The 16809-nt window shown below is 45.0% G+C and overlaps 1 protein-coding gene across 2 annotated transcripts in view; it reads right to left on the bottom strand.

Moving 5' to 3' along the window:
- The window catches only part of EXOSC5 (exosome component 5), a 588575-nt gene that overhangs the window by 215327 nt on the left and 356439 nt on the right, over positions 1–16809 (bottom strand). For both annotated transcript variants that reach the window (XM_069644393.1, XM_069644392.1), the window contains exon 5: positions 5040–5129. In XM_069644393.1, the coding sequence (XP_069500494.1) occupies positions 5040–5129 (90 nt within the window). The remainder of the gene's footprint in view (positions 1–5039; positions 5130–16809) is intronic.

Here is a 16809-nt window from a genome sequence, read left to right as displayed (position 1 = left end):
TATATTATGGAAAGTGGTACACAGCAATTAATTACCTAGACATCACAACATTCCTAAAGGAAGGAAGATTTCAAACAGGTTCACACACCAAGAAGACTGGCAATTTACTACAAGCAACTTGTGTCTGACTACAGTGAACTCTTACCTTACAAAGAAAAATGGCTACAGTCGAGTAAGATTGCATAAGAAGACAAAACTAAATTTGTTAGACGGAATGGAGAGGTTTTGAGCTTGGGCAGGTATAAACCGATGGCTTTGTTAATGGGTAACCCACAGAATGAAGCCAGAGCTCATGAATAATGTTTTGCTGCTCGAACAGATAATAAGCAAGCCACACAAGGGGCAATGGTGTCTGATCTTTAAGGATGAGATTTTGTATTAAGACTAACAATAACAAACATTGGCAGTTGCGCTAGTGTGATCAATGTGCTACTAACTCATTAAAGGAAACATTTCAACAAATAGATATTTGAGAAGTTGTTTTGTTAAAAGAGTATATGCACAAGGTTGTGGGGTGTAAGGAAAATTCGAAGGGCACAAAGGTACCGGACCACGTTGGTCTAAATTGTATAAATTGCTCTATAATCATAGTAGAAAAAGAACTGAAGAATTTGTCCTTTCAATAGAAGCATATAAAATAAGCCACAACAGCACTGAATGTATGAAACATCAAGCAAAGAAATGTAAACGAGTCTGACGTTCAATATTGAAACAATCCAAATGAAAACCTCTGCCACAATAAACCTAAACCTCATATGTCAGGATTTCCAGGAGATTACTTTTCAGGTTGAGGAACTCGTAGATTCAAGCAGACCAGATGCGAGGGTTGCATCCAAAAACCTGCAGGTTATCCGACAGTACAAACATAAAGGTTTCTGGTAGCAGACCCCTGCATCATCCATATTTGACTCACTCTGGCACATTCTCAAACCAGGCCTATACAGTTCAGGCGAGGACTTTCAATCAGCTTAAGACCCTTTTGCCCCGGTGATCCTACTGAAAGATTGTTCTCTTTAACACATGCATGTTAACTCACGCTTTGAAGGCAACCTCTGCAGCAAATAGTGCATTACAAAAACCTCCAATAAGAAAAAGAAAGGGAAATCAAGTGAAGAAACCATTACTAAGGGAAACATGGTGTATATATTTCCCAGATAGACCATCTCCAGTAGACATGAATGAATCTAAAGATTTAAGGGGTTTGTTTGATGGGGGTAGACACCATGAAGAACTTACTGATCTCCTCATTCTACATCAGCCTACACTATGCTGTGTATGAGTCAGTATCTTAGAAGCCCTGATTCAGAGCAAAATTGCATGACATCATCATACCTGTATTTTAGAGTAATGAACATAAGCAAATCCCTTTGGTTGATGTACATGTTTGTTGGGGATGGTCATAAAAAGGTTTATGTCCACAATGGATGAAATGACTTATTGATCTATCACTATTGTTACAAAATGAACTCACTAAATGCTGATTTGCAGTTTGCTAAAAGAACTCTGCTATGCCAATCGGTGTCTACTTTGAAGTTCTGCGATTTGGAGATATAAGCACAGTTATTAAAGAATTGCATGCAATGTGCATAACATGGAGATTAATTACACAGAGGAAACAGTAGCTATAGCTACAATTCACAGAAGTAGCGTTACTTGGCCTTTAACGTGGCAAAATGGCAGTACTGCATTTCAAAATGCAAGAATCGTTTTTCCAAGCTTAAAAACATGTTTAAAAGCACAATTGTTAGTGTAAAAATGTAATCAATTTCACCTAAAGATGAGGTTTGAAAGATGTAGAGATGGATTCATGTTTTCTATCTAGAAGGACCGTAGAAGAAGTTGGATTTATATGAACGTATAGAATGGCAAACAATATGACTTTAAACTGATACATTGATTTGCCTAAATGCAAGCAGCCATTTTACGGTCAAATCTGAAGTACTCTGCATATACTAACTAAAAAATCAAAGGTGGAACATTCCTGTATTGCTTATGCCTCCAGTATCTGTTGAGGAGGGAAGGACGACCTGGGGTTGGGGAAGGCGGAACAAAGCTGAACAGTCAATCAAGAAGAACCTTGATGAGCTTTTTAGTTCACTGTAAACCATGTACGACCCCACTGCATTCCACCTGGTTGCTCAGGAAAAATCAGCAGCAATGTATTGCAGAAGCAATCTGTTACTTGTACATGCATAGCTCCAAAATATGCATCAGATCTGTAATCTAATGGCCAAGGAACCTGACAGTGAAGACATTGTGTCTTTATAGTCTTGTGCATGTACCTCAGGTCTTATGAACCTCACTAAGAATTCAAGCAAAATAAATATTCTAAAAGATTCAGATTTTTAGCTCAAGTTAGAAATCATTATTTTAATGCACCTATAAATGTGTCCAAGCACTGAATTAGGCAGCTAACAAAGCTACATAAATGAATGTTGCTGACCAAAAAGAGAGGAGCAGAGATAGAGGTTACATTGAAGGCTGGTAGGTTGTGCATAACAGGACTGGGGACAGGAGAGGAAAAAGGGAGGAAGAGAAAACAGGGAGACTTAAGAAGAGAATATAAAATATGGGAGTGAAGCAAATACACGAAGGAATAGTTTGAGGCAGTGGTAGTTTTGATTAATCTTATGGACTCCTCACTAATTCCCTGCCTTAAGTCTCCTCCAAGGTGGCCTGGGAAAGGCAGGTGCTTTCTGGCGTTAAACCTGGGGTTGGTGATCTGTAGGAGGAACACCTAGGAAGAGAAAAGGCTCAGGGGAATGAGAGGACTCAGCATTTGTTTTCCTCTAGGGAGGGTGACGGTGTAATACCAAAGTGTGTAATGGCTTGTTGTAAAACCCATCTTGCTGGGTCACAAAATAAGTAGTGTGGTTGGCAGCCCAAGCAGAAGCTGGAGGATAGAGAGGACGCCGGGACCAATGCATGGCAGAGAGCAACTGCCAATCCTGAGAGGGTCTGTTGCTCTTGAGTACTGAAGTGCAGAGGTCGCACAGCGGGAAGTGTTCAGGAGGGAAGCTTGCCCTCTGGTGAACTACTCTGCAGAGGCTGTGCAGCGGGAAGCGAAGGCGTGGGAAGCTTTCCCATCCCAGAGGCCGTCTCAGGTGGCTGGCGTGCACCTGAGGGCCTCAAAGTCTCTGGGGACTTGCCTGCACCAGAGGACCTCAGGAGTGATGAGGGCTCTAGGGTGGTGCGGCAGCGGAGAACTGAAAGAAGAGGTTTGATGAATCATGAGAAGCCACAAGAAGAGGAATCCTGCAAGCGGCGAGAGGAAGAGAAGAGCATGTCGTACCCTGCGAGTTCACATCGTTTGCTTGACCACGGAGCACTCCATCACCGCTTGTATATGCAAGGGAAGTGTTCGGTGAGAAACACTCATGTGTGACTAAAAGTGACATGAAAAGCACTTTTTAAACTCGAACTACCAAAACAAAGCAAAAGAAGCACGCACGAGTGAGCGGGATTGATTTAACAAGTACTTTGGAATACGAAAGTCATATAAAGCAGCAAAAAAACATTATTCAAAAGCAGACAGACTGTAATGTTATAAATGTGAGTCTATAGAAAAACCAACAATATAAAGGGGCAATATGGTTAAAAAGGAACACTTACAAGCATTGCCCAAGCCAAGAAAGTTTAAACAAGGCAGTTACAAAAGAACAGATATTGCCAATTCCTGTGTTACACAACCTGTGGTGAAAATTGACATGAACTCACACTATCCAACTCAAAGGAAGAGAATTAAAAGACCCTTTGCACATCAGTCATTGGTTACTTGTTTAGTGGGGAAACAAGACAGTCACAAAGGCTGCCCTTCTGGGAGAGAGAGTGATAGAGAGAGATCCAGAGGGAGAGGAGCATTATTGTGAGAAGAGTGTCAAAGAGCACTATTATAAATCTTGTTTTCCCTGAAAAGTTGCTGGAGGTTTGGAAGCTGCAATTTGTAGAACAATTTGAAATTGTGGTGAAACATTCATCAAATGATATTTAACCCCAAAAGCACTTGTGGTTGTGAATTGCTGTGCGGACAGGGAAGTATACCTGAACTGCAAACTGCTGGAGGAGTGGGCCTGGCATGGGAATAAACCAGGATTTAAAGAAGTGTTTAAAAAGGGGTACTGGTGAATGCACTTTATGTTGCAGGTGATACTAAAAGACATTTGTGGCAAAAAATCATCCTAAAACAATTATTGCTACTATTGATGAACTGAAGAATTGTTCAAGGGAGAGAAAGAACCTATCTTTTTTTCTGAGTTGGAACTTCTGTTGACAAACCTAAGTTACTTCAAACTGAGCTGGAACTTTATATTGACTAGTTGAAGTGGAAACAAACTGTGATTGAACATTATTGCAAATAAGGATTTCCTTGTTTTCTTTCCTTGAACTTTGAAACAGAATCACATTTGAACGTGGAGGAAGGGGAATTCGCCCAAGTTACAAAGATAGACTGGTGATATTACTAATGTAATCATTACTGTTTGTTGTGAATTGTAATACATTTCCTTGTTTATTTGTTGTATGTATAAGTGTGAGGAACAGATATCCTTTGTTAAAGTGTTTCTTTTAATTTATTTTAGACAGGGAAATCCTTGTCAGGGTAAGGATAGTGAGGCGTTCATCCAACCTTATCTTATAATAAAGTGGCATTTGTTGAGAAATCTTCACAATGTTGCCCGCCTCACATAGTATATAGACAAACAGATGAATTGTGAGAAATTAGGATAAAGGGAGTTAGAGAAGAAATGGGAAGTGAGAAGATAGGTGGTCCATGACTAAAGAACAACGAAATCTGGGCATGAAACAGAGAAAGAAAGAAAAAGAAAAAAGGCAGAGAATGGGAAATATGAAAGAGATGTAGACAAACGCCTAAGAAATAACCTCGCTCAGCATTATAAAGGGGTTGTCCTATTAAAAGGTCTTAAAGAGGATTAGCTAATGCACAAATACAAACATGTGCATTCTTCTACTGACTCTGGGGCTAACACATTGAGCTTGAAAAATGGCAGGGTACGAAAGTGGAAGGCGTCTTCAACCCTTACCTCTTCCACAGAGTAAGCTCCTTTGCTTGTGATCATCAGCACCTTCTGTTCCCCGCTCTCTATTGCAAAAGTCAGACTAGCACGGCTGTCCTGAAAGGCAAGTAAAGTAGAAGCACGGAAATGGTGTAAACCAGAGAGCAATTTAGCCCACAATTACATAGCAAACACTTCACCCATCACCTTCCCCATACTGACTTTCCATCATTTGCATCAAGCATTCATTACAAACCATTAAACAGGGATAACAGTCATGGTTCCTGAAAACAGGATACTAGTACAAGCATGGCAACCTTCCCACACAAACACTGCACCAAACGTTTCCTGTTATTTTCTGTTCCTCCTTTAGATTAGGAGCTTCAAACTGGAAAGGAACAAGCTGTACACATGTCTACATCACATGCTTTGTTGTACTACAAGATTCACAAAGCCACCCCACTAGTGAAGTGAGCCAGGAGGAGGGCCGAGTTATATGCAAGAGCAAGGTCTGTAAGGACTTACATTCAAGTCTCTTTCACAGGTCTCCCCTTGGGAGCTTATATACAAGAGCAAGGTTTCCAAGGACTGACGTTCAAGCCTCTCTCAAAGGTCTCACCTTTGGGTGCTTTTATTTGTAAGTATGTAAAAAACAAAAAGCATAGATGCCAATCATGCTGGTACTGTGTATTTCCATTCAAGTGAAGCTCATATCAATCATTGGACTCTGAAACCCTGAAATCTTATACCCAAGCCGAAGTATGCGGTAATCTTTCACGGTAGTGAGTAAATGTACTACTTCAGCGGGTGATGGGGTCTCACATCAGACAATCATCCGTTTTATTGAGTTATACAAAAGACCAAACAATACAAACCAAACAAACAGTGCATGTTCCAACAGTTTCATTACACGTTCTTAACTTCTACTTCCCTTAACCCACCCCCCTTTACGAGTCTATTGCATTAAACCTTCAATTTCCGTAACCTGTGGCTCGGTCTCCTCTTCTACAGGCTCCGCCGGGTCAGCTAATGACCCAAACAGTTCAGCTATCAGTGATTTCTGGGCCATCAGGGTCTCATTCTCCTCCTCCCCCCCTTTGCTACTCGCTTCTTGCCATGCCATGGTTTCGGCTTCCGTCCCATTTTTGCAAATCTCTCCACCACACCTTTACCTTTGGCACATGGCATGACTTCCATCCCATGGCAATCCTCCTTTTTGCAAGCACATAAGCCAGATCCCTCAGCTTACTTACGTGCCTGAGCTTCTGTGGTCTGGGGAACCCCACCAGCAGACAGGCCCACACTGTATCCACTACCATCTTGACCCCTTTTTCTTCCAGTTTCTCTTTCACTCCCCTCCAGAATCGCTCTATGATCGGGCATGACCAGAACATATGCACCATGCCCGCGTTCTCCTCATCACACTTGGGGCATGCTTGCCGCCCTGCATTTTCAAACCTCGATATCCTCCAAGGCGTCATATATGCCCTGTGCGTTATGTACAGCTGAATCTGTTTCAGCCTCGCGTTTCTAGACACCTTCTTATGATACCCCTGCACCCGTTCCCACATCCCGTCTCCCATCGGGGCCCCAACCTCCATTTCCCAGTCAAGTCTCAACTGCGTGACCTCCTTCCCCACTTTAGACATCAGCATTTCATACAATCTGGAAATCTCATGACCCCCCTCAGCTATGTCATATATCACGTCTATGGTGGCATCTGATTCTTCCTCCAACACTGTTTCAGGCCATGTTCTCTTAATCCTCTGTACCACTCTATGATATGTAATATACTGGCCCTCGTGCAACCCAGTTTCTTCCCGCAGCCCCTCAAAAGTAATACTAGAGCCCTCCCGCCAAATATCACCCATTGTTGCCACCCCAGCCGGTTCCCAGTGGTTCCTGAGTATCATTCGTAGCTGTGCGACTGCCCCCATCAATACAACCAGTGGTATCTGGTGTGAGCATGGGGACGGGTCCTCCATCATTTGACATGCCCTGCGCCACACGTTCCACCCTAGTAGCATCATTTTAGCGCGTCCCACCATTTCCGCCCTGGGTACCCACATCATCTCTTTTAAATAAAAAGGTGCACAATCACGCCCAAACAGCCTAAATTCAGAAGTCTCTTCGTCAGAGACCCATTTGGCAACATACTGTAACTGGCTTGCCACATAGTACGCCTCATAGTTGGGCAGCTTTATCTCTCCTTTGTCATGGAAGTTCTGTAGTTTCCATAACGCCACTCTATTTCGCGTGCCATGCCACAAAAAGTCCCTACACATGTTATTCAATTTGGTGAAGAACTTCTTAGGAATCAGGTACGGTATGTTCCTGAAGTAGTGTAGGAGCCTTGGCAGGACCACCATCTTTAGCATTGCTCCCCGCCCCATCATCGCCAAGGGCAGCTTTGCCCAAAACTGCATGCACTTCTCAGTTTTTTTAGTGGCTACTTCTGTATTGCACCTATGCTCTTCCTCCACGGTGTGGTATATATCTATCCCCAGGTACCGAAATGTGCTAACCGCCCACGGCGCTTGCAATACAGGTAACCGCTCCGCTGGAATCCCCATGTACCCCCCTAATGGGAACAAGCTGGACTTCTGGGGGGTTCACTGCTATGCCGGACAGCACAGCGTATCTCTCCAGCACTTCTAGGATGTACTGGAGATTTTCTTCTGGGAATCGCAAGTACAGCAGCATGTCATCTGCATATAGGGAGATCAGATGCCCCTCCCCTTTCACCTCGATGCCTATGGTGTCATATTGCTGCCTCAGATATATTGCTAGAGGGTCCAGGGCCAGTATGTAGAGCGTGGAGATCACGGGCATCCCTGTCTAGTACCTCTGCTGAGCTGCCACCTTTCCGATATCACAGATCCTGTCCTAACTCTAGCCAGCGGTTCGCTATATAAAATTTTCGTCCACCAAACATATCCAGGCAATAACCCGTAGTGCTTCAGGGCCGCAAGCAGCCATGGCCATTTAACGGAGTCAAAGACCTTGATCGCATCCAAAGACACAATTGCCATTTCCTCATCTCTTTCGCTGCCAAACTCAATGATTCTCTGGAGTCGCCTATGATTATTGGCAATGTTGCTATGAGGGACATTGCCCGTTTGATCCGGGTGTATTAATTTGCCAATAACCTTCTTCAGTCTATTTGCTAAGACAGCAGTTAATATCTTGCCGTCTTGATTCAGCATGGACAAGGGTCTATAGGAACCACAGCATGCCGAGGTTTATTAAGTTTGGGGAGAGGTATTATGACAGCCTCTCTCAGTGACTCCGGTAAGCGTCCCGTCTCAAACGCTTCGTTTAACATCTCTAACAGTGGGGAGAGGACCTCTTCCATGTATACTTTGTAAAACTCACTTGGGAGTCCATCTGTCCCTGGGGTTTTACTAGTAGGCAGCTGTCTCACCACCTCCCCTAATTCTTCCAAGGTGATCGGGGTATCTAGTTTCTCTCTCTCCTCCTCACTTATCTTGGGCAACCCCATATCCTCAAGCGTTTCTTCCATCATAGCGCGACTACTTTCCCCGTCATCTCCGTATAATACCTTAGAATAATCCACAAACGCTTGATTAACTCCCTCCTGGGTGTCTTCTATGCTACCTTCTTCTCTCTCTATAGTCCTGATTGTGACTCTGGGGGTCTCACTCATATAACCACGCCAAAAGTCTCCCCGGTTTATCACCTCCCGCATGCTGTCTCTCTACGTATTTTCTATAAGTAAGGTCACACAATCCCTCCCAATATTCCGCACATTTTTGCTGTAGCCTAAGTGTCAATTCTAGCTTCTCTGCTGTATCGTCTCTGCCCCTTAAGGCCTCTTCTAATTTTCTTCCGTCTCCTGCAGTTCAGCCAAAACCCCACCTTGTAGGCCCTTGGATTTCGCTATGGCTACCTCCCTCATGACAACTTTAAAGGTCTCCCAGTGTTCCAGCGGAATCCATGCTCCCAGTATTTGTTTCAAAATAATTTACAATCTCCTCCCTCAAGTCCTCCCTAAAAAAGGGGTCTCGCAATGCCTCCGCTCGTAGGCGCCATGTCGGGATCCTCACTCTCGGGGGGCAATATTGTCATGCGAGAATCAGGGGCGAGTGGTCAGAAAGGACCCTGGCCTTGTACTCTATTTGTGCGATCTCCGCTATCATTTCAGGTGATGTGAAGACATAATCCAGCCTCGTTGATAACTGCTGTGGGGCAGAATAATGTGAATATTGCCTTTCCTGGGGGTACCTCACTCTCCATGCATCCTCCAACCCAAAGTCATCCAGCAATGTCTGTAACGCCCTGGCTGCAGGGGCCGGTCTATCCATCTTCCCATCCGATCTGTCCTCCCTCGGGTTCAATACGCAGTTGAAGTCCCCTCCCCAGATCATCGCACTTCCTACGCATACACCCAAATTCGCACTCAATGTTCTAATGTACGCTGCTGTGTTCTGGTTCGGGGCATACGTGTTAACAATGCTTATCTCCCTGTTCTCCACCAGTCCCCTCAGCATAACCATCCTCCCGTCTGTCTCAGCCACCACTTGCAATCGCTGAAAAGGGACATGTGGCGCCACCCAAATAAGCACTCCTCTTGCATAAGCAGAGTACGATGAGCCCACCAACACCCCTTTCCACTTCCCAGCGATCGTGTCCATCCTCTCTCGTGTAAGGTGGGTTTCCTACAGCAATGCAATATCTATTTTCTGCCTGCGCAGGTACAACATAACTTTGTTCCTTTTTAGGTAGCTGTTGAGCCCCCGCATGTTCCATGTAAGTATCTTAAGGTCCCCCATGGCCTGTACCAGTTCCGTTCCCCCTCCCCGAGGTGCAGTCTGACTTTGAATTCCAATCCAATCTGTATAGGCTCGCATCCCATTCTAAATTCCCTTTAACCAAAAACACACCAAACTTCCCGTTCCCCCTCCCTCCCGCCTCCCGTCCCTTCCCCAACATCACACCCCCAACTGTTGCCCAGCTCCATCCCTGGATCTCAGGCTCCCCCGCATCTAGCTCTTTCTGGCCCTCACCTGTACTTGAAGCTCTGCAGGATGAGGCCGCCCTATTGGCCAACCTACTACTACTACTACTACAACTATAATTCAGGGGGTAGGGTGCTTTCGCCCTGCAGCTCCTATGACACATCGGATTGACTACACATTGCTATACAATTTGAATATATGTACACGCTACTATATTCCAGTCCTTCAAGTCCGTTACAATCAGCAGTATTTTATCAAAATATCAGCCTTCGACAGCTCTTCCGGAGTGTCAAAAAAATACATTTTGCTCTTGTGCACCGCCTTCAATTTTGCGGGGTACAAAAGCATATATTTTATCCCAGCCACACGCAGCCACCTTTTGATTGCCACATAGCTGTACTGTTGCCTCTGGACCAACATAGTGTAGTCCGGATACGCCGTGATGGTGGTCGAGGCCCTTAGATTGTTCCACCTTTTCGGAAGTACTCCAGTATTTTCTCACGGTCTTTGTAGTTCAATATTTTGGCGATTATCGCCCGGGGAGGGGCCCCTGGTCTCGGCTTCCTCATAAGGGCTCTATGTGCACGCTCCACTGCGAATCCCTGCTAGAGTTTGCCAGCCCCAATTCCTTGTAGGAGTAGGTTCTCGACATAATCTGTCGGGTCCTGTCTCTCCTCACCTTCCGGCAAGCCCACCACGCGAATATTGTTTCTCCTCGCTCTCCCTTCTGCTTCCTCTGCTCGAGACTCCAAGTTAGCCACCTATTTGAGTACATGGAGCTCCTTTGCGTTGTTAGTGCTGGTGTCCGTGTTAGTTTTCACCTCACCTTCCAGGCTGCTTGTTTGTTACGCCAGCCCCCTGACATCTTGCCTCAGCAGGGAGACTTCATGCCCACTGCGTCTATTTTAGCCTCCAGGGAAGTGCGCAGGTCCAACATTGCAACCCCCCAAGAGTCTTTCAGCTCTGTGATGGCCTCTAAAATCTGATGGTTATCGGCCACTGTGGTGCCCTCCGCTGGTACCATCGAGCCTTTGGCCGCAGGAGAATGTTGCGTTTTGGCAAAAATATCCATTGTGGATTGTTTATTCTTGTTCTTGCCCACGGCCCCTCGCGCCGACATTCTGAGGTCTCCGTTGGGCCTCACTATCACGATCCAGCGTCCGCGTGCCTCCCCAACCATCTTTTCCACTGTTATCAGCTGTTGTAGTACTCTTCAAGCAGTCGCACCGTCCGCCGCCTCTCAGCGCAGCTTACTGCTCATCGATGCCGAGCGAGCGCATCCTATGTCTGTTCGCACCCCCGCTGCCCCCGGGCTCTTGTCTTCCGGGTCAGCAAGCAAGCCATTACGACACAAGGCTTACCGCCACAGGGGTTTCGCTCCGTCTCCACTTCGCCATCATCATTCTTTCCCCGCGGCTGCAGTCTCTATTCTGCGGCTCTGGGTGCTCCAGTTTTGTTTCCTTTGTTGTCGGCCATCTTGTGTGACAATGGACCGAGCAGTCGCCGTCGTTCGCCGAGCAAGTCCTCCAGAATTCCAAACACGATTCACTCGGTCTTTATACAGTGAGCAGAACACACGTTCCCATGCATGTATATTCAATCCTGGAACCAGTAGCGCGTTTGTGAAGGTAGTTTTCACGGATCATATGTCGGATCCTCCGGAGCTGGTCAGGAAGCATGTCCTACTCCATGGCTGCCCAAGCCACGCCCCCAGACAATCATCCTTCGACCCTTCCTAGCCGAGACACTGCAGTACCTTCAAGTCTACTGCCACACTCCCAGCTTCCATTGCACCACTGTTGCATGAGGTGAAGCACTTCAACTCATGAAAAAGATGTTGCAGAAGCTGTTCTAAGGTACTGCACACCCTAAGACCATGTGCCTCAGGTTTTGGACTCCCAGCAAGGGATATTGTTAATTATGTGCAGCTGTGGTTTATTGAAGTCAGTACTTCAGTATTTATAGATGCTGCTGCAGATTTGTGAATTCAGTTTTCGGCACACAATTCCCTTTACATCATAGATTTTCCATAGTGTTGTAGGAGAACTGACAATGCTTGGTGACTTGCTTTGCATGATTTTCCCTAGGAGCCTTAAGCAGTCCTTTCTTTGATCCCGGTTTCTTCAGGGTAGGGGATGCAAATATTTCCAAGGTTTTACACCCACATCGTCAAATGATGACTGAAATGCACCCCCCCATCCCTCCCAGCAAGTGTTCTTGGAGGAAATCAATAACATGACACCCTCAAAAACGAATTAGCAGTGTCCAAAATTCTCTTACTGGAAACAAAAGTGCTGTATTTGGAATATATGTGCCGACACCGCAAGCGATATTGGCATATATGTTCAGTCTGAATTACTAATAAAATCCATGAAACCAAAGTGTCTCCACAACAAACCACAGGGTCACACTACCATCCTGACTCGGGTACTTCCAGCTGCACTGGTCAACACTTTCGTTTTCACATCTTCCTCCCCTTCTTCCAGACTAACATCCCAACTCATCTTATTTCAGAGCCAAGCACACAAGGCTTAAAACATGGCAGGGGCTTATAGTATGTGGTATTAGGCCACAATATTGTGTTATCCCAGGATAAATTCTATTGTTGCCATACCTCATGACTCTACCTAACTCCCCCTTTGCAATCCCTACCCATCTCTACAAGCTACCACCATTCTCCCCATCCTTGTCCCTGACCTACAAACCATTACCTCCTTACTCCACCTCACCCAACTTTAGTCTCCACCAATCCTTGCACACTACCTGCTACAGCCCTCCTCGACATGATCACTATCCTACTGCACCTCTAAACACTGCCCTTCTGGTGTAGGGCATGAACCTATAGATTCAGGAATACGGACTCAAACGACGTGGCCCGTTAACTCACTTTATGACAAATGTTGCACTGGCACATACCAAGATGTTATCTCTCTGGAAAATGCTTTATTTCATAGGCGTGGTCCTTTTTCCCCAGCTCTTAATGACATATGTCAATGTCTAATATTATTTTATGCTGTCTTGTTATGATGCTTGCTACTCCTATTGTCATGCAACTATAAATGTGATCCTATTTTGGTGCTTGGTTCCTCTTAAGCAGCAAACATGTTATTGGATTCAACTAAATACATGGGAGTAGGTGAATGAACTGTCCGCAATTTGTGGTCAATTGGATGGGGTATTGGACATACTTAACCACAACACTAGACAACCTCACAGGGGACACACACTCGCCACTAAAAACGGATTCAGCCAGCCACACACCTGGAACTGATACAGTTAATAAACACCACTTGGCCAGCTTCCAGGAACTAGTAACCAATCAATCACGATCTTGGCATTATATTGTGCAAGTTCTTCATGCATTGTTATGTTAATGCATATGGCATCAAAATCTAAAATACCAATCTGCAATATGTGTACGCACTGCCATCTGGAATGCCACGCCGAATATGGCGCTTTGGAATCACGGAACTGTGCAACACTACACGCAGAGAATGCGCTATCAGATCAAAGGTATGGAGGATATGCGCTTCACAAGTTAAGCACAGTAGTCACAATCATAAACGAGGCCCAGCAATCTTGTTAATTTTGCTCCAAATACTACAAAATGTAGTACAAAAACATTTTAAAATCATAGCCAAACTTGTATCTGCTTCCAGTATGTGTGGGCAGAACCAGAGGCGACCTCCTGGAGATAGAAGCCGTATCGTCCAATCAGTGCAATATGGGCAAATCTAAAAAATCGGAAGGTATTTCTGTCCGACACGGAGAGCCAATACTCCCGTCTCAAAGCCAGAAGGTCATGACATCTTATTGATCCACAAGACACGTGTGTCGGCTGTAACATGGACTCTTCAATGTCTGCGGATGTGAATTAATACTGCATTTATTCTGTGCGCGCAACGTGCATAGTGGTCTTAGGGTGCCAAGGCTTCTACCAGAGAACGCAATGTGTCTGTGGAGGGAGAAGCGACGTGGAGGGGAGGTTGAAATGCAGCTGGAAAAAGACAGCCCTCGGGCGAGCTGGTGTGGAGGATGCACATACTGTTACCATTTGAATCTTATCCAGGTGCCAGCAGGGGAAATGGGCAATGCCAAGTCTGCAGATGTTTACTTCCAGTTGCATTTAAGATTTCATAAAAGATGCAGGGACACAATTGCATAGTGCCTACAGGGTGGAACACCAGCTGTCCCTGTTTTTACCAGTAGACGGATAGCAAGAGTCAGGTACATTCCAACTTTCGGAAATACAATGCCTCCAAATGCCTTCCTCGATCCGAGGTTCAATGTTGCTTTCTTTTTGTGATCAACTACAATTGCAGCACTCAATGTGGGCAATGGGGCTAAAGTTGTCGGATGCCAAATAGCCCCGCTGGCATTAGATGCGGTAGGCCAGGTTTGCACAAAGTAATGTTTCTGAACAAAATCGGCAAATGTGAGGGTTGATGACTTCAGGGTGAATCGCATTAGACATCTTCTAGCTACACTGGATTCAGCTGAAGTTCTATCTGGGTATTAGCTGTTTTTTTTACTTCCCCCTACTCTGTGGCTTAGAGTCACAGAGGCGACAAATTGTTTTTAAAAAGACCTTTTTCAGTACACTCTGGGTAAAAATGTACATAGAGTCTTGAGATTAAAATTGGGAGCTTACTAACCATGCAAAAAGTTTTAGATTTAGGGAAATCAAGAGGAAAATCAACTTGGTGAAAAAACGGTACATTTTTCCAAACCGACCACATTGTCCTTGAGGGACAAAGTATACGGAAAACAAGAGCAGAAAGCCTGGTGCTCATTATCCCCTCCTTGAAGATGCATTGGAAACAGGGAAATAAAGATGCCCAAAAAGAGATTTGAAGAATTTACAGGAGCAGGCGTTCTGAAACGAGGAAAATAACCTTTCATGGCAGCATTGCAAAATGTGCACATTCTTTACAGTACAAAGATAAGAGAATATACCTAGAGTGGTTTCATATATATGGCAATTGCAATCGCATGTTGCCCATCACTGTTAAATTAAGACGCGACCGCCACACATGCTGGCGATATGTATAATCTATGTTTATAAATAGAACATAAATTGTACTGGAATACAGGGTCTATTTATTTACCCAAAAAAATAATCTCTTTAATTCATAAAAGTGAGTACAAAGAGTCTTTCGTAACATTCAACACCACATCCATCTTGTCTTCTTCCTCATGCTTGAACCTTTCATGCTTAAGATCCACAAGATCGGTGATGCTGGTTGGGATGAAGAATAATTCCTTTGCATGTAAATAGGAGAACCAGCATACTGACAAATACATTGGCTGTTCTGGAGTACCAAGCCGGAGGCTATAAACAGGTACCATAGCCGAGTAATCACTGATCCTACTAGAGTAGGCAAAGACAACAGGGTAAATTATGGCTCAAAGAGCCAGGTTAGCAACTGCCTTCCCAAACCGTAGGGAATAGCTGATACACAGGAAACGGTATGCTGGGGAAAGATTCATCAACTTGCCGGTAAGGGCAAGACCAAACAATTAATGATATTTCTGTGGACCGTGGTCCTGTCCTCTTGGACACAGGGTGTGAAGCTGGTCTGGTGCGGGGATGAAAGTGAGGGCAACCAGCACAAATATGCAAAAGTGCGAGAGGGGAATTCAATCTCGCATTTTTAAATCTAGGCAGCTGGCAATCAAAACTGCGAAGATTGAGACATTGGATTTGTCATGTAATTTTATTTTAACAATAATGACTAGAGAGTTCCTTGCAAAAAGGGTGGTTATCCAAGGGGGTGATTACCAAAGTACCGAATAATCACTAAAAAAATGCACTGTCCCACTTGGTGTGGGATGGGAAAACCAATACTTTTTGGGTTTTCTCTCAATTTTATGCCGTAACCCCTATTGGTCTTGGGGGTATCATAAAATGTTGCGGTGGAGCCACAACAGGTAAGGTCGACCGGTTTCGATGGTTCATGACTGATTAAGGACCATCTTCTTCAGGACAAGATCAATCTTCATGTTCTATTGAATAGTGTCTGTCCTCTTACTAGGGCAGCGATAACAGGCGGCAAAGTGGATCCTGGGAGGGGAGACATAAAAAACATAAAAAACATAATTGCAGAGAGGGTGAATTGGCCTCTAACTGCAATGTTGCAACAATAGTACATCCAGAGTACAGCTAAGGAACCTGTTACAATGCAAGTAAATGCTAACACAAACAAGGTGCTCGCCAATTCAGAGCAAAGAGCCAATCTACTGGTGGCTAAAAACATAGACAAATCAACCCCGTGGAGGAAAGAAGGAAAGGTAACAGGATCTGTGCACGTAAGAAAAGGGAAAAGGGGGGGGGGAGGGGAAAGGGAGGAAAGGGAACGAGAAAATTGGGTGCGAGGAAAGGGGCCTACCTGGAGGGGATAGCTGTGCTATCCAGGAGGTCAGATGAGAGCCGAAAATGATCTCTCTCCAATGGCGTACCTACGGAGAAGGCGAGACTGATAAGGGGCTGGATGTGCCGGGGGAACGCTGAAAGAAGCGCGAGGGAATTCGCCTACCTGAGGAAAAACGGGGGCGAGCACTGAAGAGCTGCAGCCTGCTCGGTCCCAAGGCTGTGAGTGTGCTGTGCGGCTGCAGCGGTAAAGGCCAACTACATCTGACAGTGCATGGAGGCGTGGCATCGTGCGTGAGGGGGTTGATTTGTCTATGTTTTTAGCCACCAGTAGATTGGCTCTTTGCTCTGAATTGGCGAGCACCTTGTTTGTGTTAGCATTTACTTGCATTGTAACAGGTTCCTTAGCTGTACTCTGGATGTACTATTGTTGCAACATTGCAGTTAG

Source organism: Ambystoma mexicanum, chromosome 2p (assembly GCF_040938575.1).
Source record: "Ambystoma mexicanum isolate Mex_15411 chromosome 2p, UKY_AmexF1_1, whole genome shotgun sequence".
Lineage (NCBI taxonomy): Eukaryota > Metazoa > Chordata > Amphibia > Caudata > Ambystomatidae > Ambystoma > Ambystoma mexicanum.
The sequence above is the reverse complement of the archived record's forward strand: the minus strand, read 5'-3'. Positions and strand labels throughout refer to the sequence as shown.